The sequence below is a fragment of the Carcharhinus amblyrhynchos genome, chromosome 17, assembly GCF_965287045.1.
Source record: "Carcharhinus amblyrhynchos chromosome 17, sCarAmb.v2.hapA, whole genome shotgun sequence".
Classification (NCBI taxonomy): Eukaryota; Metazoa; Chordata; class Chondrichthyes; order Carcharhiniformes; family Carcharhinidae; genus Carcharhinus; species Carcharhinus amblyrhynchos.
Genome location: NC_137340.1, coordinates 31,584,188 through 31,607,358, shown reverse-complemented (window position 1 = coordinate 31,607,358; position 23,171 = coordinate 31,584,188). Strand labels below are relative to the sequence as shown.

At 40.7% G+C, this 23,171-nt stretch overlaps 1 protein-coding gene across 11 annotated transcripts in view; it reads right to left on the bottom strand.

Annotated features, from left to right (window-relative positions):
• Positions 1-23,171, bottom strand: part of fgfr2 (fibroblast growth factor receptor 2) — a 154,984-nt gene that overhangs the window by 26,010 nt on the left and 105,803 nt on the right. For 7 of the 11 annotated variants that reach the window (XM_080205737.1, XM_080205735.1, XM_080205734.1 and 4 more), the window contains 4 exons: positions 20,844-20,967; positions 7,229-7,419; positions 6,611-6,761; positions 3,266-3,468 (listed from right to left, as the gene is read on the bottom strand). In XM_080205737.1, the coding sequence (XP_080061863.1) occupies positions 3,266-3,468; positions 6,611-6,761; positions 7,229-7,419; positions 20,844-20,967 (669 nt within the window). Of the gene's footprint in view, positions 1-3,265; positions 3,469-5,760; positions 5,906-6,569; positions 6,762-7,228; positions 7,420-20,843; positions 20,968-23,171 lie in introns of all 11 variants that reach the window. The other 4 variants (XM_080205738.1, XM_080205728.1, XM_080205729.1 and 1 more) reach the window with 4 other exon arrangements.

Genomic DNA, 23,171 nt, shown 5'->3' with positions numbered 1-23,171 from the left:
AGCAAGCTACCGTAATATCAGTTTTTAACAAGCCATCACTGAACCTCACAAACCCAAGGTAGTTTGCAAGATTCTGAGAGTGAGTGTGTGAGAGAGCGAGCAAGAGAGAAAATGAGAGCAAGCTAGCCTTGTACCTGAAGCAGACAAAATGCTGACCTCAAATGTTCACCACAAATTATAGGTGGGAACTTACACTCAGATTGATGAGACCAAGTTTGTAAAGATTTAAAGGTGTCTAGCTGGACTAGAGAGAATGAACCTCCAGTATAATCCTCACAGTGGCAGTCAGTTATAAAATTAGAACTTGTCCAGCTGGCAAAGGGAAACGGATGTGGCTCTTGGGAGCCGGTTCCTGGAGAATAAAGTATCCACTTATGGGACAGCATAACGTATTACCATGGTGGAGAATTTTCAGTTGTTCTAAAAGTTAACTGGGGAAAATTTCAGTAGTTTGAAGTATAGGTTGCCTACTAAATAATGATTAGTCAACGTTGCTTTTAATTTGTTTGTTGCAGTAGAAGTCTTGAAACTTGAATTCTTGTTGTGTGATCCTTCCAGATTGTTAATGGAGACTCTAATATCTCTATCAGTCTCACACTGCAAAGTCTTGAATATTCAGACTGATGAATAGAACCATTGATGAATCAATTTTCATTTGCTCCAAAGCAAATGCACTGACTAATCTAATAAGACCATTGTTTAATTGGTATAATTCTTGCAAATGAAAGTCTGTAAATTCCTTGCCCGCTACAGATTGCAATAACAAATGGACAAAGAAATGTAGCAAATGTTACTCAAGTATAAATTGCTTCTACTAATCAATGATGCTGCTGACACCAAATATGGTCTCTTTTAAATTTCCCTGAAAAGGCTGAAGCAGTTGCTTATTCTAACTTAATCAAATAAAACCATTTTTACAAAAAGTTATTCCAATGTGCACTCTTATGGATGCTTACATTAAAAAACAACTAATTCATACTGTTAAGACTGGATGAAAGGCTAAGAATATATAATTTGGGGTGACATCTGGCAATTGGAGGTGACAGAATAGGGTCACGCGTACATACGTAGAATTCCTTTGGTATTATCACATCCTGTCACTGGGGTTGCATCACGTGCAGCAAGTAGGGTTTAAGATTTTAACTATTTATTGGCTAGAGAACCACATGGTACCAAAAATGAAAATATATATTCTCAGAGCAAATATGTATAAATTACACTTTCCAATTATTAATTCTAATATTTAGCAGGAAGAGAGAAACTGAGAGATTTTAAAATATATCTCATGAAAGATACTGAAGGCATTCAGCACCCTCAGGTTAATGAGCATGGAGCTTATTTTAAAACTTTATTTATAAAACACTGTCTTAAAGATGGTCCCATGTGATTATTATAGTTTTACCATTCACAACAGAGACAGGCTGAGGCAGTCCACATGCAGAATTGTTAGTTCAGGTGCAAAATGACAGAGCTGGATTTGAATGCTAGTCTTAATGAATGTTTACAATTCAACTCAACTCTCTCCCTCCTCTCCCCTCCTTGGAGTTCCTACTTTCTGCTTCGCTGTCAGAAAAAGCACCAGTTTGGAAGCCAGCTGATTAACTGACAAGTTGGGGAGGTGATGGTATTATTGGTAGAATATTAACCCGGAAACTCAGCTAATGTTCTGGGGACCCTGGTTTGAATCTCACGACGGCTGATGGTGAAATTTGAATTCAATTAAAAAATCTGGAATTAAGAATCTACTGATCACCACGCCGACTATCAGAAAAACCAATTTGGTTCACTAAGGCCCTTTAAAGGAGGAAATTTGCTGTTCTACATGGGACTCCAGAGCCACAGCAATGTGGTTGACTTTTAGGTGCCCTCTGAAATGGTCTCGCAAGGCATTCAGTTCAAGGGCAACCAGGAATGGGCAATAAATGCTGGCCATGAATGAATAATATAAAAAGATAGACATCCATTTTCCCATCCTATTTTTGGTTGCATTCCAGCAAAGCCTTATACCAGATTTCCAAAGCATTACTGAAGGCCATGGAGATGGCCAGAATAACCCTTCTGCAGCAGTGTTGGAGCTGTGGAGTGCCACAGCGACCTTAGTGGAGCTGGGGTGGCCATAAAGGAAAGTGTCCTCGCTTCCTCTGTCACCTCCATCCTGCTGCAGGCTGTCTCAGTATACCTGCTGGTCTTGCCACACAGCAGAGGCCCAACCTGGCGTGGTAAAATTCCAGAGGGGACCAAGCTAGTTGTTATTTGGCACTTAACCAATTGAATTGATTGCCCACCGATTGGCTGGCAGCCACGTTGCTGCTGTTCCTATTTTCAGTAAAGTGCGTGGCAACAGGAAACATAGAAAGTAGATGCAGGAAGAGGCCATTGCATTTCCCTCCTGACACCTTGCACCAACACTTTATCCAGCCTTGTCTCCACCCAGCCTACCCAGAGAAGGCCAATAAAACTGCAGCCACCTGTCTGTCGACTATAGCCCTAAACCATTTTCCAGGGTGGGGATTCTTTTCTTAAGGTGGGCAGGTGCTCAGATGGAGCCCAATGCTCCTGATCAGCACTTTGTGCTGAATATCACCCAAAATCTCTATTGGGGTGACAAGAAAATGAAGTTTCTTCAACTTTTCTGCTGAATACAATTGTACATTTCAGAATAATACATGATAAAATGGTCACTATGTCAAGTAAAGGTTTTGATTCATAATTCTCAGGGATACAGCAGCTTATAAGTCAAATTAATGAAGTCCACAATCAGCAGGAAGAATAATAAGTTAGTTCATAAGATAAAGGAGCAGAATTAGACCATTTGGCCCATTGAGTCTATTCCACCGTTTGATCATCGTAGATATACTCATCAGTCCCATTCCCCAGCATTCTCGCCATAACCCCTCAACCCATTACCAATTAAAAATCTGTCCAACTCCTCCTTAAATTCGAGAACAAAAAGTAAAATCTGCATTCTCTCACAATTGGATGAAACACAGTGGAACCATCCATTACTGTTGGTGCACATTATTTACCAAGTATGATTAAAATGCCTAATTATTTGATAAAAACCTTTGAGGAGGGGAAAGCAACTCGGCATTACAAATGTAGAGTTTATTTTAAGAAGATGGACAAATATTTTGGTTGGGAGTAGTGAAAGAGGGAAAAGTTACCATTTTGTCTGACCACTTCTGAAATACAACTGTAACTCCAGGAGTAATGTATGATAAAATGTTCACTAAGTAAAAGGTTTTTGAACTCTTTATCTACTTTCTGTTACCTGTCTGCGCAGAGGGATGCGCTTGGTCAGCTTGTGCACCGTCGGCTGGGCGTTAAAATCAGGCTTCTTTGTCGTGTTCTTCATTCGGCAAATAACAACCGTCACCACCATACAAGCGATAACAAAAACACCAATGCAATAGATAGCTATTTCCAGATAGTCAGGAGAGGTCAACCCTTTTGGTTTGTCTTCGGGAACTGGATTACACGTGAAGAAACAATTGCGTCAGACATTAACATAGAGTTTCACACATGACAATGTAACTGATAAAGAAGTGAAAGGTTGTTCACAGTTCCAATACTATTCCTCAATAACATATTAAGTAAGAAAAGAGGAAATGCTGCACAAATGGTTTCAGAAGTAAACGATGCTGCCAGTGTAATAATATGGACTGTCACAAAACAGGAAAACTCCTGTTGCTTGCAGAGCTTAGTATAGTGCCAATGGTATGAATGGCAACTGCTTCCAGCATTTCCAGGGTTATGAGGGAAAGGTTCCTGCTCTTGCCCACTACCTAGTGGGTCCTACTGAAAAGTACACATTTGTGGCTACCTGGTGAGAAACATTGTTGTGGTTGACTGTGATAATTCTATGAAAGGCTCGCCACTTAGCTGATCTAGCGAAAAGGTTGCTGATATCTTTTCGACCATACAACTTGATAAGAACATGGGCAATTGGGTACAACTTGGGCAGCATGGTTGCACAGTGGTTAGCACTGCTGACTCACAGAGCCAAGGGCCCCGGTTCAATTCCCAGCTTGGGTCACAGTCTGTGTGGAATTTGCACATTCTCCCCATGTCTGCGTGGGTTTTCTCCAGGTGCACCGGTTTCCTCCCGCAGTTCAAAGATGTGTGGGTTAGGTTGATTGGCCATGCTAAATTTGCCCTCAGTGTCAGGGGCACTAGTTAGGGTGAATGCATATGGTTATGGGGTTCTGGCATGGGAGGGATTGTGTCGGTGCAGACTTGATGGGCTTCCTTCTGCACTGTATGGATTCTACGATTCTAAGCGGCGGGCGGGGGGGCGGGGGGGTGGAAGGGAGGAAAGAGAGCCATGTTGAGGAAAACTCAAGAATACACGTGGTATGATATAGTGCTGGTGTACCATGGCACCAGATTCTACATTAATAAGAGTATGCAAAGCAAATTGGAGTAGATTGGTAACCGGGGAGGGGGAAGTCTACAGGGTACTTAATCACATCCTTGCACCTTCTAATATCTGGTTTAAAATTTTAATGTGAAAATCTCTTGTCTGTTACAGAAGCGAAACTGATAATGGCAGTAAATAACAAATGCATGGAAATGTAAACAAAATATATCAATTAATTTTTTTTTCAGCCTGAACATGCACCACTCCAGTTGCATTTCGCTATGAACACTGATATTACATTTAAAACATCACATTCTCTGGTGCAAAGTACAAGACATTTATTGCCAAAGGTTAAAACTGACCCAGCTTGTTTTTTGTTAAAGTGATAAACATTCTGTTAAAACATTCTGCTAAAAATTGCAAGTATTTCACAGAAGCAGAGTACACTTCAAACTGTTAAGACGGTGCCTCAAATTTTATCATTACCTTATATCTACAGCATATTTAGCATAATGAATGCTGTTCAAGCTGCGCCATCCATAACAAGTCGCATTGCCAAAAACTACCAAGCATAAAATGCCCACTGGAGGCTTTAAAGGTGAAACAAGAAGCAAACAAAACCAGAAATGTCCCAGATTCCTAGTGAAAGCAAAGCTGCATTAAAGGTTTTTGCCTGATTGTCTGTGAAATTAGAGACTACAGGAAAGGTTTGTAGCAGTTTTTAAAGAGACAATCATGTTACGTGGTAAAAAACCTCAACACTTCATTCAAATCAAACAGTGTGGTTGCAGGTCCCTTTCTCCAGGGAGAAAAGATTAGCTGTCACTGCAACCTGCAGGTCTGAAGACCACCATTGTTCGAATGAATCGAAGTTTCACAAGGGAATTACCAAGCGGGTGCATCGAGGACAGATAATTGAGAAAGATTTGTCAGGGGCTGGGTTACGTAGCTCCAACGTGCTTCCCCCCTCAATTATCGATCAGTTAAAACACCACTGATGACCATTTCTTAAGGAAGAGAAACAGCATCAGATTCCACATGCTAGGTAAGATTTTGCATGTTATGTCCTCTGTTGCAAATGAATCAGAATCTCATTTTGAGTGCATGCAATCACTGAAGAAATAAAGATGATTCATTAAGTGAATTCCCACAAAACAACACTGCTTCATTACAGAAGGGGAACTGGCATTGCCACAGCAATAGTCAGTGCGATTGACCCCTTACGTTTTTCCAAATACACCTATAATTGTGTACAATTTTAAAAATCTATAATGATAACGTGATTCACAACTGGGATCTTGGGTTTTTACATTACAATTCTGCTGCCAGTTCCACCGCAGAAGGCAGTGTCAGTTTAGTGAAAGGGGAAAGATGAACCATTGAAGGAAAGCCGTATGTACCTGACTCAACTGTCAACCATGCAGAGTGATGTGAAATCCCAATAGAATTACCAGCCAAGCATGTATATTCCCCAGCATCCTCAAAAGTTACATTCCGTAAATAGAGAACCTCAATTTCTTTGTCCGTGGTGTTAACACCGGCAGTCTAGAAGAAAAAGGGAAGCAAAACAAAAAAAAATATACAAGCAAGACAACATGAGATATTTGTGGACAGGGACAACAAACCAGTACCACTGCTTACAGCAGCGGTGCAGTAATCTGATGGAGTTATGTGCTCCCCATCCACAACCCTTCATCCAAAGCTTGCTCCCAACTCCAAGCTTGTTTTATGGAATAATCAGATACCCATCACCATCTTTAACTCACCCTTCTAGGCATGCAATTTAATTCATGGAAAAATAGGCCCATAATAATTTGTTCTCTTTATCCTATTGTTTTCTTAGAATAAAGGAAGCGTGAAATGAAGGAAAAATGGGGAAGGGAGTTGGAAATGCAATACTGGCTTAATGAAGAGGGATGGAGATAAAGTAGAACAATTTAATTTAAATATTGACGGGAAGAAGAAAAAGGTGCTTTGGGATGAATAAGACAGAATAGGTTTAAATGATAAAAATTTCAGCTGTAAAGTACAGCATGGGATAGTTTTGCCACATATTGTGGGTATTTTTCCATGTTTAACGTGCATAAAGTTGCATCATGGAAAGGAAATTAAGGGACCATTAATACCCAAAGCCCAAAGATCCCGTAAGTTGCTTGCAATCTTCCAAGCATCTCCCAGCATGAGTCAGCCGTTTCCTAAATTCATTTACCATGGGCAGAGCTTTGTAATGTGCATCCTGTAAAGTGTTACCTTTTGGGGAGAACTGAGTAACAGTGAGCCAAGCAGACTGATTGACGGCTCCAATATAATTGGAGACCTTACATATATATTCTCCACTGTCCGCCTCAGTCACACTGTACAGATTCAGCACCTCTGCATTGGAGCTATTTATCCCCGAATGCTAGAATAAACCAACAGAAGATAACAATATAATCGCTGTCCTGGTATGAACAGAACTAACATCCCACCACCAGCATCACCAGTCCTCTAAATGAAATAAACAAACATTTTCTCTATCAAAACATTGAACAATCTTGTGGTATGAAGGAAGAAAACAGCAAGTAATATAAAAAATACAACTGAAAGGACTGTTATGTGTGAAGAGGACACACCAGTTTTCTTCAGCATGTTTTAACAAGTTAAACAACATGTGTTGCAACTACCCAGGAAGTAGAAGGTATAAACTTTGGAAGAAAAGTAATTCAATTGGAATTAAGGTGTCATGAAAATACACTGGATATTTGAAAACATCTGTATTTTAAAATGTAACGTAAATATGGAAATTCTTTGCCCTTGTTGATAATGTGTATGTCTTTCACAATGCTCATGAGACACAAATATTCATAAAGGCTTTCTGAATTCTCAAACCTTTAAGATGTGGACATAAGGAGATCCATCCGGACCATATCTACTGCCATTCTTTTCAACGTGCTTCAGCCATTGTATATGGGGTTGGGCATCACTGAACACTTTGCACTCAAACTCCACGTCACTTCCCACCAACACTGTTTTGTTAGCAGGCAACCCTGCTTGCAGGATAGGCCTGTGTGGTGACCGCTCTGAAATAAATTTTAAAACAAAGAAAACACAGTTTGAATTGACGCGAGCAAATAGTGTTTTTTAGTATTTTCTACTTCTTTACATTCCGCTAATGTCTTTAAACAGAAACAGTTGTATGCTAGATAAAAACGGAGCTTGTCCGAGTTTTTACTTTGACCCTTCTCTCCTCTTCAACAAGGCCAAGTATGTTTTCGTAGAGAAGTTTTGCACTTTTTAAAATTCAGATCTAATCTTTGTTGTTTTCATTGGAATTTAATTTTAGTTGCTCAGCTTGGTTTGCAATTTGACTGGGAATGATTGATGAGGGCATTTAGTTTCATGGATTTTTAATCACTTGAGAAAATCAGCTACATTAAAATATTTACAGAAATAAAATGTTTGCGCAGCAGCTAACTTCTTTATGGCGCAGATGAATACAGAAGTTAGCCATCTTGCTTCAGCTACAGAGAAACTCAGTGTAAAGCTATGCTTTGCTTCATGTAAATATAATTTTAAAAATATAGGCACTATTTAAGTCTCTGCCTGGTTAATGAAGCTATTCCTTTTTGTTTTTCCATTACGTATGAAGCAACATCCTGCTTTAATAGCTATGAGGCTTGTAAAAAGTATCTAGTTTAAAAAGCACTGAAACTCCTTTAAACTTTGGAAGGAGACCACAGAGCAGCTACAGACCCCCAAAAAAAACATTGGAGGGACTAACAGAGCACTTTTAAGGATGTATGAAGAACAGGCTTAGAAACATAAATGAGAACCAACACCACCATCTATGTTACTTTTATTAGCTTGCCAGCATTTCTAAATGGGTGTTTTGAATTTGCCAACAGATTCTTTCACAAGCAAACATTTTGATTACATTGCAAAGAAATGGTGCCCCTAGTTAACAATAAGGCCTTTGATACAGTCAAACATATTTGGCCTGATGCAGGCATCTACTGGGAATCAATTCATAGGGCAATCTTGCCCTGTTATAAGGCTATAGTTAGCTCATTTAAACTGCAGTACAATTACTGAAATGTTCTTATATCCATACATGTTAGAGGTTCACCTGAACCTCAATTAAGGATTTCTGCTTCTTTACTAAAAACAAGAAAGCACTGTAAAACTATTTTCTAGTTGCCATCAGGTTAAGAGAGTATTTTTACCTTAAATTAGTTATCAGAATTCCACTTTTCTGACAAATTATCTTTTGCTCTGAAACTGTCTGAAGTCCTTTAGACATACAGCACTACATCCGATCATCGAGATATCTGAGCTTTTTATCTTAATTAGAAGATCTTTTTGTTATTATTGAATATTAACAGATGAAAAGATGGCCATTTAACTAGTTTTTCTTGAATGATTTCTAAGAGTGATTCTGAAATGGGCATGGAAATCTACATTAACTGAGAATGCTGGAACAATGAATGACTCCTGCACATCTGACGATTACCTGGGAAATGAGAAAGCCTCAGTCACTTCTTCCCATCTCAAAAACCAAAAAAACTAACCCAGCAGATGAAGTTGTGTATAGCAAGCAGTCAACAACCAGTTACATTACTATATCTGACATCTGATAGCTAGTGATCAGCCCAAATATGGAGGCGATCTTTACACATGAGCATCTGATAGGTTGGTGATTGTAGATTGATTTATATTTTAATCCAATATTCAAGGTCTGCATGTTATGAAACATAAATCTATAAGAGCTGCATATGTCATTACATCTGAACATGTCAATGCTGGGTTATAACAACTTGGGGCAGCATGTTGGCACAGTAGTTAGCACTGCTGCCTCACAGCGCCAGGGACCCGGGTTCAATTTCTGGCTTGGGTCACTGTCTGTGTGGAATTTGCACATTCTCCCCATGTCTGTGTGGGTTGGTGGATTTGCTAGGGTAAATGCATGGGGTTATGGGGATCAGGCCTGGGCGGGATTGTGGTCGGTGCAGATTCAATGTTCCTTCTGTGCTGTAAGATTCTATGTCTATGTCAAATTTTTGTTGATTTGTGCCAAACGAATTTCATTTTGTTAATGTGGCCCTTTTTTATTTGAAACATGAGCAAAGGTGTACAAATGTTTAAGTCAAAGTTTGAGTTTAAAATACAGATCTAGTAAAACCTCTTGGGTCACTGAAAGACTTCCAGGGCAGAATTTTCTTTTTTTGTTTGGGACCCCAACATTGGGTGTTGGGAGCAGTAACCCCACGCTGATTTCTGCAGAGTTGGCCATTTAGTGGATAGAAAGCACATTTGCCATCCAATGAAGAGAGATAGGCAAGTTCCTGCAGTCCACCTGTGGCTGGGAGATCAGATACCCTCCAGAAATGACACATCAGCAACCCCATTGCTCAAGGAGGGAGCCACCAATACTTGTAGAGAGAGAAGATAAAGTAAAAAAAAAGTTAAAGTAAACAAAAAACTGTTTTTGAAAGGCCACAGATGCCAGGCCATGGTCATGGAGGGGCAAACCCTCCAACAGATGGCCAAGCCCTCCAATAGATGGCCAGTAGCTGCAGTTGTAATCTGACAGCCACGAAGGAAAAGAGATAGTTCCTTGACAGGATGAAATGTGGGCTCACCGCCCCACCATTCCCCCAATTCCCAGCTCTACCAGCCGCCTCATGTTTCAGCTGCTGGCAACTGGAAAACTACATTTTGCACAGGATAGATATGATGTTGTCACTTGTATCTTTTTGTTGCTCCTAATTTACAGTGCAATTTACAGTGGCACAAAAATAAAGTTTTGGTTTTTCATAGAATTCAGTTAGCACAATTCAAATAAATGCACCTAATTTTCAAAAATGTACAACCTCACCACCACCCCCCCATCCCATCTCAAGTCACCCATTGGATCCTATGAGCCATCCCCCAATGTGTTCTACAACATATCATTTGGAACTTTTACTTGAGGTTCAAACAAGTTGATTTAAAAAAAAATTCGATTTACAAAAAAATAAGTTTAGTCCATTAAAATAAATGAAAACTTTCACAGCAATTCCTGGTGCAATAACTTCATGCGCCAGAGCTCTGGAGGGGTGGGGTGGGGGGGTGGAATAAGTCTCCCCGGGAAAAGTATTACATTTACGAAGCAAAGGCTATAATTGTTTTCCTAAGGATATGAGATATAGAGATAGAGCATTCTTCATTCCGCTTTCCACAATTAAACATGCCTGCTGCTGACTGGGGCCATCAGTCCCTGAACAAAAACCTCAGGGAACAACTAAACTAATTCCATTGTGTTTGTGCAATGATGTGATGAGGTGAAGTTGAGAGTGACTGGTGTAGGGGGAGGGGTAAAGGATAAATGAGGCAGCTGGTTGGCACAGGGGTTACCACTAATTAAGGTCATGGAGCTGCAGCCAAATATTAACAATAACCCCTGCCAGGTTCATGTCACTTTTGCTGGATTTGCATGATCATCGTTCGAAACTTGACATACCCATCTCCCCTCACACCTCCCCCCACCACAAAACACTGGCAGCCAGAAATCTGTGTTTTGTAACACCACAACATGTATAATGCAAGTTGATAATCATTTGTAGAATAATCCCCAATTATCTGGCAGATTCAAGAATAGAAGATTTTACAAGCTCTGGAAAATTCAGATAACACAGTTTTTCCATAACGAAACACATGTCACAATCACAAAACAACTCAAGGAATGTAGCAAATGCCAACTAAGAAACTGATTATTTAACAATTCCTGGAAATTGATCAAAAAGACTGCAGGCCTTTTATCGTTATTAGAAACAAGTGAGTGACAAGTATGAGTCTACACCAAAGGTTGCACAAGAAAAGAAAGTCCCGGAGGTGTTACGGCACTGAGTTTTGAAGATGGCATGATTGGCTAACAAGGTAGATGACAAGGCATATGGGATTCTGGGTATTATAAGTAGAAGAATAGGGCTAGTTGTACTGTGGGCTGTATGTGGAATCCAACCTGTGCGAAGTTGCACCTTCTGAAATGCACACCATGTGCGCCTTTGCGCAGAGTTTTTGTCTTTTCACATAGGAGTCGAGTTCGCAGTATATTTTGTGAGCATTCACGGGCGCGAGAAGGAAAGGTTAGAACGCCCACTTTGGTTCTCCAGCACAGCAACCTAGCTCCCATTGCTTAAAGGCCTCCTGAGCCTCACCCCGACTCACCTGATGCCTCCTCAAGTCACCCATACCACTTCCATCTGCTCTCACCCCTCCACGCCTTGCAGATTGCCCATGCCCCCTTAACTCCCCCCAATGCCCCAAGATACCTCACACCACATCCATGTGCACCCCACCCCCCCACTGCCATTCATCAGCGGGTACAATGTACACTCCTCAGGAGCTAAGCATGGAAATTAGTTTAAAATTTTTAAAAAATTAGACCTTTAACAAAAACCCAAATTCAGAAGCACCATGACTGGAAAGAAAAGATACCTTGTCAAGTGCAAAAATATTATCTCTTACAGAACCACAGAAGTGTTACAGTACTGGAGGAGATCAGTTGGCCCTTCGTATCTATGGTGGCTCTCTGAATGAGCAATTTTGCTGAGTACTCAAATCTTTCTTGCATTTTTTTAATGCCTTCACATCTCTTCTAACGTGTGGTGCACAAAACTGGGGCCTAGGCAGCTGAAGGAACAGCCACAATGGTGGAACAATTTAAAATCAGAGTTCAAGAGGTTAAGTTAGAGAAGCACTACTATGAGGTGTTGGGCAGCTGGAGGAGATTGCAAGAGGTAGGCAAGCTGGCTGAAAATAGCCAGAAGCTAACTAATGGCAGCACGTGACCTCTGGTCTTTACTGCCTGTCAATCATTCCCAAAGATTTCCCAGTTTTTGGGTTAAAGTGATCAGTCATTTCCCACACCCCTTTGGGTAAAAGATTAGAAGTTGATGGGGAACGCTGCAAAACTGAATTAAATGTTCATTTCCTAATTTAAATTCTTTTAGAAGGGGGTGGGGGCAGTGCACCTTGGGCAGTGCCATACTGGCACTGCCAGTTGGGCACACTCCATTTAAAATTGAACCAGTGTTTTATACAGGTTTAGGATAAATGCCTTGCTTTTGTAGTCTGCCCTATTAATAAAGTGTAGATATTATTTTATTCACCAACTTTTGGTCTTGTAAACAAACAATAAGCAACATCAAAGTCACATTTTGTTATCACAGCCTGCTATTATAAAGTTTCAATAAATAGACATCACTGTTTTTGAAACCCAGCCAAACATTCATAATGGTTATGTTGTCATAAAAAAATCTTCCAGCTGCATTGCTCAAATGTGACAGAACAGAATGGTGTTGCATTTCTATTTCAAGGCACACAAGCAGAAAGGCATAGAAATTTCTACACTGCCTGGAAGCAGTCAATTACACCAGCAACCCAGAGTCAAAACTGTTGCTGTCACTTCACAGCTCCCTGTAAACTCTAAAAATACCCACCACTAAGGAAGATGAAGAAGACAGTCCAGATGCAGTCTCTCAAGACTGCCCCAAACAGACAAAACTTCTCAAGTCCACCCCAGAACAGGAGAACAAGCAGACTTCTCAAACCCTTGCACAAGAGTGAGTGGACAGCGCCCTGACAACAACCGAGTCAGGCAAAGCAACAAGAGTTAATAGGATTTACCCAGAAAGGTTTCCTGCCCATTTCTTGAGCGAGCTAACTTTTGATAATTTACGCCTTTCTCTACAATACAAGGGACACCAGGAGAATCATGCCAGTGGGGGAGGGGGAGTCTAATCCCGCTGGCAGCAGAGTGCACAGGGGCCTTTGGGCATGCGCCTATTTCCCAGTATGAGGGAACAAAGAACAAAGAAAATTACAGCGCAGGAACAGGCCCTTCAGCTCTCCACGCCTGCACCGAGCATCCTACCCAACTTAACTAAAACCCCCTTCCCTTCCAGGGACCATATCCCTCTATTCCCATCCTATTCATGTATTTGTCAAGACGCTCCTTAAAAAGTCACTATCGTATCTGCTTCCACTGCCTCCCCTGGCAACGAGTTCCAGGCACCCACCACCCTCTGTGTAAAAAATCTGCCTCACACAATCGATAGATTGATAGATGTGCCCCCCCTCCCCGTCCCCCCCTATCGCCAGCCTTCCAGTGGCTGGCCCCACACATCAGCCTTTACCTCCCGATGCAAACCGCCCCCTCCCAACCACCCTGGATCTGACTCTGCTCCATCCGGCCATATCCCCAAGAGAGCGCTCCCCGCAGGCTCAGCCCCTTGGCACTGCCCAATGGGCACTGCCAGTGTGCCCAGTCTGGCACTGCCCCCACCCCCCCAAAAGAATTTAAATTAGGAAATGAATATTTAATTCAGTTTTGCAGCGTTCCCCATCGACTTCTAATCTTTTTCCCAAAGGGGTTGTGGGAAATGACTGATCACTTTAACCCAAAAACTGGGAAATCTTTGGGAATGATTGACAGGCAGTAAAGACCAGAGGTCACGTGCTGCCATTAGTTAGCTTTTGCCTATTTTCAGCCAGCTTGCCTACCTCTTGCAATCTCCTCCAGCTGCCCAACACCTCATAGTAGTGCTTCTCTAATTTAACCTCTTGAACTCTGATTTTAAATTGTTTCTCCACTAGTGGCTGTTCCTTCAGCTGCCTAGGCCCTAAGTTCTAAAATTCTGTCCCTAAACCTCTTCATTTCTTTAAGATGCTGCTTAAAGCCACTCTCTGAATGGCACAGTGGTTAGCACTGCTGCCTCAGTGCCAGGGACCCGGGTTCAATTCCAGCCTCAGGTCACTGAATGTGTGGAGTTTGCACATTCTCGTGTCTGCATGGGTTTCCTCCCGCACTTCAAAGAAGTGAGGGTTAGAGTGACTGGCCATGCGAAATTGACCCTAGTATCGGGAGATCAGCAGGGTAAATATGTGGAGTTACAGGGATGGGGTCTGGGTGGGATTGTGGTCGATGCATACTCAATAGTTCTAGCGGCCTCCTTCTGCACTGTAGAGATTCTGTGATTCTCTTACCAAGATTTTGGACTCCTGTGTGACATTTCGTCATGTGGCTCAGTGTCAAATTATGCTTTGCAATGCTCCTGTGAAGCACCTTGGAGCATTGTATTGCATTACCATTGTTAAAGGTGCAATTATAAATACAGGTTGTTGCTCTTGCAGTGCCCAATACCGGTATGGTACAATCATTCTGATACGAAGGAAGTACAAATCTTAATGACAAATTCTGATCAGGTTGCAGACAAGGAGGTTCATTCCCAATCTGTTGTGCAGAGGAAACAAGTACAAAGAGGAGTTTGATTTTTAAAGAAATGATGTATACCACATTTGAGGTTCGGGTCAGCTGGAAGATCATTTTCAGACACTATTAAAAGGTCAAGATAACCTGACTAATATAACACTCAGACATCATTAGAGAGTCTGGAACGTCTGTGGTCACACTAACCTGTCCATGACTAATATTCATGGTCATTCAAGTCATAAATAAAAATACAAGCCACCACTCTCTAGAGGGTTTCATTCACCACAACTGTAACTGGTTAAGCAACATGCAAAGGAATTGATTTAATTTTGCAACATAACATTTTAACCTATGACATCTTAATTTCTCTTTCTTTTTGTTTATAACCTTAATCAAACGATACCCACGACCCATGTCAGTTCAGTTCACCTTTCCAGCAGCTACGCTAAGTGACTGACTGAAATGGATTCATTGCTATGTCTGTCCTTGTTCCATCTATTCCTGAAAAAAAGACACGGTCTGAGAATTAGGAGGGCATAACCGACCTTTGATCAGAAGAAAAAAAAACTGCACAGAAAAACTGCAATTTTTTTTTTCACTTTGTGCCAGAATCTCAGCAGCAATTTTACTGCAAATAAATTCTGGGTTAGCAGTATGACAAATTAAATTGGACTTTTAAAATGGAGAGGTATTAGAAAAAAAGGCTGCTCTGTATCCGTAGATCAGCTACGTGTACTCCTTCAGTTCATGGAAAAGTGCTCCACACAGCAAAAACATTCTAGAGAATCAAACCAAAATTGAGTAAGTAATCAATGTGACTTCAGTTTAAATTCACTAGGGCAGTGTGCAAAGTTTACTGCCACAGTGTAAAGCCTAAGGCTTCAAAACAACATAAGGGAAGGAGAGGTAGGGGTTGAATGTGCAGTATATATTGGAAAGCATTGAAGCTAGAAGCAATAAGTTGAATTTTCAGCAAAACGTGTCAGCTCCCCTGCCTGCATCTTCAAATTACTATCCGGATGTTAGAGCAAGCCCCTGTCAGATAACATTAAAGTAGAAGAGCTCTTTGCAAGACAATTTGCATGATTATTGCTTATGGCTAGGGAACTATACCTAGTGCCAGGTGTAAATCACATACCTTCAGTTGTCAGTGGATTTAATAAAGACTCTTTATTCACCTCCCAACAAACTGCCCGAAAGCCAGTTGCCGTACAGATTCCTTTGTGCTTTGGTCCTAGTCTCTTCTTGTTTTAGGCCTCATGCTTCGAGGTAAATACGTCAAACTCAGGCTCATTACTGTCAGGATTTAGTCAACAACTATACATTGGCCTGTCAAAATTGCATGTTGGGGCCAGTCTGTAATGCACCATTTAGAAATTCCCAGACACCAGCAATGTACAGGTATGCATATTTGCCCAAGAAAGTGACTTTTCACCCCAATTCCCAAGTTTTAACATTCTCAAGGTAAAATTAAGATAACGTTAAAAATATTCTCATCAATTCTAAGCACTAAAAATATATCAGTCCTTTTTGAGAAAAAGGTGAATCAGCTGTCTAGAGGAACATTCAGTTTTAAAAAAACAAAACTTTGTCGTGAGGGATTAACTATATAACAGGGTGAAGTAAAACAGAACTGACCCCAAAAGTGGTTTTACACAAAAGCCTATGCAACATGTACTACCTTGACTACCCAAGTACATCAGCCTTTAATTAAAAAGGCCTTTGCAAATATAAACTCTGCTTCATGCAATGGCAGATGCATGTTGTTTTTTTGAACTCACCCAATAAATGTGACAATTTAACATTTGTTTTACTTTTTTGGGAGGACAAATCAGATCTGTTTAATGTTTGGATTAAAGCATTGCAGGTTTCAGCATTAAATTACAAACAGCATTACAAATCTGAAGTATAATGACACCAGTTTGATACCGCTTCTCACAGCAATGTATATGGTCTAATCACATGGACTGGTGACTAAAAAGGACAAATTATTTTCACTCTTCACAACATTTTCCAATCAACTATCCCAATTACTGCTCATGGTTAAGATCCCTGTTCGTGAAGAGGTAAATTATCCATCCGTTCCCCCCCCCACCCCCCCAGACGTGAAGCCAACTGAAAATCTAACGTGAGATATTTGACAACACTCCTTCAATGTCCCACTCTAATTGCCTCCAAATAACGCACCATACTACGGAGAATAAGGACAGAAACACAATCTCCATTGTTTTCATACTTTCATGCCAGGGGCCGACTGAGGACTTAATCACTATCTCAGTCGCTGGGATATTTATTTTAATTTTAACTGTGCAAACAATTTTCACCAAACAACTGTGCTTTGGAATTTCATGCAACAATGTACTTCTCATATGTCAGGCCTACTTTGTGTGTGCGCGCGCGTGTGTGCGTGCGCGTTTGGGGGGGGGGGGGGGGGGTGGGGGGGTGGGGTGATGTTGACAACTGCATTATCCTTCCAAGTTGGATAGCTACATTCCCACACCAGCCTGCTTTAATCTGCTGAGCTATACCTGACGTTGCGGATTATAACTAAACAATAAAATTGAGGCTAAAGACTCCAAAAGGAATGAAACCAACAGTTTAATGTATCTGGAAAGTGTATCCAATTACAAAACCTAGCAGAGATGAAGATTAAAACAAAAGCGTCCAGAAGTGCAGGACCAGATCGGTATGGAGGTCTTGTGGCGAGGAGTGTGTGCAGGGGTCCTGATGACAAGGCCAGGCGGGGAGTGAGCATCCAATCTAGAAAGGGAGCCAATGATGTAGGGGGCCTCCTGATATTTCACCCCCGAGGTTTGGGCAGGTGGTGTGCTGGGCTTCTTCCCCATCCCTCCTCCCACCCACATCCTAAACTCCTCCCATAAGTGGTCAGTAGCATGCAATTCAGGGAATAAATAGAGGCAATAACAGACAGCCCATCCTGTTCCTAAAAAACTAAAAACAGGTTCGGTGCAGGAAGGACACCAAGAATTTTAGGAGACCCCTCCAGCAAACCAACCAATGGGAGGCCATAACATTCTACACTTGATGTAACTGGTCACACTAGTCCCCATCAAGGTTTCTGATTTTGGAAGATGATCAAGAGGGTGTTCTGGAAATTCCTAAATGGTGCACCAGCACAGAGATATATTCAAGCATTGCTGCTTGTTAAAGGAAGGTGAACAATTAGCTCAGCACTCCCAGCAATACAACCTGAAATGCCACTGAGGACTAATTAGTTTGACAGCTTTTACATTGCATTATTTCTAATTATTAATTTACAAAACACTCAAAAAACTGAAAAACATTAACTATCAAAACTAGGATCATGTTATTTCTTCACTTCACTGGTTTTGAGGTCTGCCTCTAATCATCGTCAACGCTATAGATTATAGAAGTTTTAAACAACCCATTACCCTCTGCCTTAAAATTTTTCTTCTCAAACAACTGACCACCAAATTAAAACCAACACCAAAATTAACTGGTGAATTAAGACCATAAGACATAGGAGCAGAATTAGGCCAATTACAATTTTTACTGTGCAATTAGGAAAATAAAAGTTGAATTTTGAGCTTGTATCTCGTAGTTCAAGTGATTTATGTATGAAGAACCATTGTTCATAGAGTATTACATCATTGAATCAAGGTTCGGTCAGTACTTGATTTGCTGCCAAAAACAACTTCAAATTTGGAATTTTAATAATTATACCAACAGCAAACATTAATCAAAAATGACACAGCAGCCAAAACAGCTTCAGGGGCAGAAATGAAATGAGATCAAACATCTTTGACCAGATAGCAGAACTATGAGAATCGCAATTCATTTCTCTTCTTTTAATGTTCCCTGGATTTGCTCTCTAACTTGGCAGCCAGTTCTCAGTCTGTTTCCGATTGAGTACATCACCCTAGCCATTACTGACCCCATGCAACTCTACTGGCTAACCTGCACCAAATCTAAGTGCCCCTCATCCCGGCACTCCTCCTAGCTCCCTTGTAATGCCTTTCTCACGTTAGCCTCCAGATTGGCTTTTCACTAGAAGCCCCAAAAGGACAAGCAGAATTTGCCCAAGTGAGGAAACTGTAGGGGGTGATGCAGAACTTATAATGTGATGGCAGTTGAAATCACCTCTCTCTTAAGCTACCGAAGAAACTTGTTCCTCAATTTTGAACATTTTGCAACTTAGCAGAACTCTACCAAATCAGTCACCCAAAAGCGCTCACCGTACAAGAAAATTGGCTGAACCACTGAGTCAAGTCAATTCTGTTTCATTATTCCACTTATCCGAACTGTCATACAAATGCAGGGTTCTTAGTTAAACATTTACATTTGATGATATGTCACATTCAGCTACTAGATCTATTCAAAGTGAATTGAACACAAAATGCTGAGTCACAACAGGGATAGTTCCAAGGATCCAAGAGTTGAGCGCATGCAAAACAAGAAACAAAATAAATAAAAGTTCACTCGAATGCCAATAATGCTTCTTGCAGTTTGTATTGCGTGACAGTTGAATGATGGGTGTGCACCAGTTCAGAATTCCAGCACCTATTTTACAGCAATATTCAACTGGCAAACGCTCAATGATCACTCACGCAGAAACAAAACTGGACAAATTTAAATGAATATCTCCAGACTATTGTGTTAGCAATTCCACTGCCTGCAGTGTTAATTCTGAAAACTTCCACAAACGGTTGTTCAAATCATTGTGATTCATACTTAATGGATTTAAGCAACTGCAATCTTACAGCAGCATAGTGGTTAGCACTCCTGCTTCGCAGTGCCAGGGACCCGGGTTCGATTCCCGGCTTGGGTCGCTGTCTGTGTGGAGTTTGCATGATCTTCCCGTGTCTGCGTGCGTTTCCTCCGGATGCTCTGACTTCCTCCCACATTCTGAAAGAAGTGCTGGTTGACCCAAACAGGTGCCAGATTGTGGCGACTAAGGGAATTTCACAGTAACTTCATTGCAGTGTTAATGTAAGCCTTACTTGTGACTAATAAATAAACCTTAAATCTTCTGAACATTGTTCCTGGACTGAAGTATACTGTACATAGTGTTTCACAAAGTCATTTTCATTATTTTAGAAGAAGATACAAGGCACAAAGGAGTGAGGAGATGAATTAGATAATAATTGGTAAAATAGCTGAGACTGTCACAATAAAAAAAGACAGCTAATTAAAGAAAAAGAAAAAACAAATTTGGGATAAAAGTTCCACAAAGAAAGCTTCATTTATATTTGCAATCTAGTTACAACTCCTGTCTGGCAGATGTTTTTAAAAGAAAGCCCACAATATCTCAGTAACATTCAGTATATATCACAGATGTGTATTTATGTACACAATGTAGAAAAAAAGACCCCCAAAAAGGTAAAATCTAATTTCTTGGCAATTGAACTCTCAAGCATGATAAAGAATTTGATTGTGCAGGTTTCATGTTGCTGTTCTCATGAAAATACTGGCCAAAGGCAAGCTGTATCAAACACGGCATTGAAAGGGGCTTATTTCAGCTCAGAACTGTTCTATTTATGGTTTCTCTACCATGGATGAATGCATATTGTGAAGTCATTATTTGGCTGGAAGACAACTGTTTACATATCTCACAAAGGTGTCTCATAACAGCAATTGTTGGACACATAAATTACACTTTGGGAAAAAAAAGAAAAAGGTTATTGTTTAGTTGCTTTGTGCAAAACCATAATAAATTTCTTTTTAAAAAAAAATTGTAATTTTTCCAGCACTAGGTTACTGCCTATGTACTTCACTACCTTTTCTGTTGAGTGATGCATTCCTTTGTCCTTTCCAAATGGACCATACACAACATGAAAAAATATAGCTGAAAACATGGCAACTAACTGAATGACTAAAAACATTCAGTTATGGTGATTTCTTCTTGTTTGGAGAAAATTAGCTGGAATATGGATCCAATGGCACTTTCTGGACAGGCAGGTTGTGAGGGGTTCTTGGAAAGAAAACCAAAACAAAATCTCCAATTTTCGACCAATGACAAGAAAAGGAAAAGGAAAAGTAAAATCAGGCATTGGGCTGACTGCATCTGTTACAATCAAGTATGCTTTATTTTGCTAAGCTCTTATGTAATCAGAAGCTGTTGAGCGCCTGGGCATTTTGCTGTCACCTTTGAGCATTGAACCCTGCATTGAATTATTTGTTCATATGATGTATTGACAAGAAGACATCAAAGCTGCCACAGATATATTCAACATCATCATTTTCATGTCTGGAGCTTAAATGCCAACTTACCTACTACATCTAGCTGATATGTATGATTTATGGACCCATAGAGATTTTCTATCACACACGTATAGTTCCCTTTATCAGATGGAACAGCACTTTCCATAATAAGGCTCCAGTGCTGAGGACGTATCTGCCGGAAACAGAATGAGGTTTGATTTAGAGTGCCATAATTACACAGAATTTTATTCAGACTTCACGTGCAACTGAATTTATGTTATCCAAGGTGATTTTTTTTTGCTTCAACCTATACCTCAAAGAATATGTTTCTGGAAGCACTGGATGCATGGATAATACATTTTTCTAAGATCAAGTAATTTCAGCCCAATGGACTGCAACAAGAGGTGATGCAGCAGACCAGAGTACCCACTGTGTAGTGGTGATACTCTGTTTCAGTTGCTCATCCTAGTCCTTATTATAGAGCTTTTATGTTAACACACCACTATTTGGTTGGAAATGATCACATTTATCTTACTCCCCTCTTTTTCTTTAGACTAACTGAAATACATTTGTAGTCTACAGGAGAAGTCAGGAGAATTTTTATTTCATCTTAAGAGTTGGCATAGTAACAGTATAAATTCTACACTAACTGGGTATATACCTTGTGTGTGCGTGACTCAAATACAAATGTACACAATTAAAATTATTCTCATGCTATTGTACCGAAGGTTATGCAATAGTCAATGTAGAGAGTACTAATTTGAAAAGGTGGGGAAGGTGTTAGGCATGCCAATTATGATTTAAAATGGGTTTAAAATAGGGCACAGGTACAGGTGTTAGAATTGAAGTAATTAACAGTAGAATATCTTATAGTGACAAAGCATATGATGTGCGTGGGAAGATAGCATTGTGACAGAACAGTATACCTATACATTGGGGACAGTGCTTCACTGTACACGAATGCATCGTGATTGTAGATAACACAATCCGTGTTAAAGCAGCACATTATATACATTCATACTGTTGAAATGGTGGAAATTTGACAAAATAGGCAGGTCTGTGTGCTTTATTTCATAAAGTTTTCAAACAAATGCACTGCCTGCCAGAGGCAGGTTGGCTTGCATCTTTTAAAGAGTATATGGATGAACACTTAGTCTTGAATGTTATGATGTGCTATGTCTCCAAAGACTGCCATTAGCACCTCAGCCACAAAATCAAGGGGAAAGGTTATGATTCATCTTTCATTCCCTTACCCTACAGTATAAAAATCTCCCACTTTCTATGTCTTTTATCTATGGCAAAGGGTCATTTGGATGCAAAACGTCAGTCCTTTTCTCTTCTCTCCTTATAGATGCTGCCAGACCTGCTGAGATTCAAGATTTTCTCTTTTGATAACATTAAAAGTTGTGGGCCAAGGGCTGGTAAATGGGATTAGGTGGGAATTCAGGTGTTTCTCCTGTGCCGGTGCAGATCCGATCAGCCAAGGAGCCTCTGCTGCACTGAATGACTTTAGCCTTCTCTTTTATGAAAATAGAAGCCAACATTTCTGACCAATTTTCAAAACAAAAGGTGGGACTTAAGTTGTCAATGTGACCAACACAGATTAACTGATCAGGAAATCAGTAAGAATAAGGGGGCTTTGTTCCAGATACAAATTGAATTACACAGTAACAGGTATTTAAAACCCAGATTACACATCCAGTTTTGCATATATTAAATGAAACACGTTAACTGAATCAGGGAGGAACCTTAGCCGCCTAAAAAAGTCTAGTCAGGACAGCAATGGATAGCAACAGAGTAGGAACAGGCTGGATATCTTTGCACAGTTATTTTAACTGCATGCCCATCCTTGTCCAATGGACAGGGTGGGTTAAAATGCCTCTTCACAACGGCAGTGGATTGGGGAAGGCAGCACATTGTACAACATTCCACAGTAATAGCCATCCAATAATCAAACCACTCCTGCAGCAAATTCAGACAACGGGCTGGATTTTCATCCTGAGGTAGAAGTGGATGTGCCAGCAATTTCTTGCCATCAGCTCGTACACCGGTCTGCTGGTATGTTCCCACCTCCAGTCTACATTCAGAGGCGGTTTCTGGGCCAGCAGCACGTAACTAATTAGACCAACTAAAGTGCCGACTAAGCACACTCTCCAGACTCTGGAGTTAAGATAGAGGACAAGCCTCCCAATGTGGCAGCAGCCAGTACATAGAACGGTGGTGGCATCTCCATCTTGAGGTGCCCTCGTGATGTCCCACCTGCAGCAGCAGCACGTGGCAAGGTTTCCAGCCACACAAAGCTTTCTGTGCTCCCGTTGGTCCTTCTTGTTGTGGAGATGGCTGTCTTTAATTGCCATGATAGACCGGGGTAAACACAGTAAGAAGTTTCACAACACC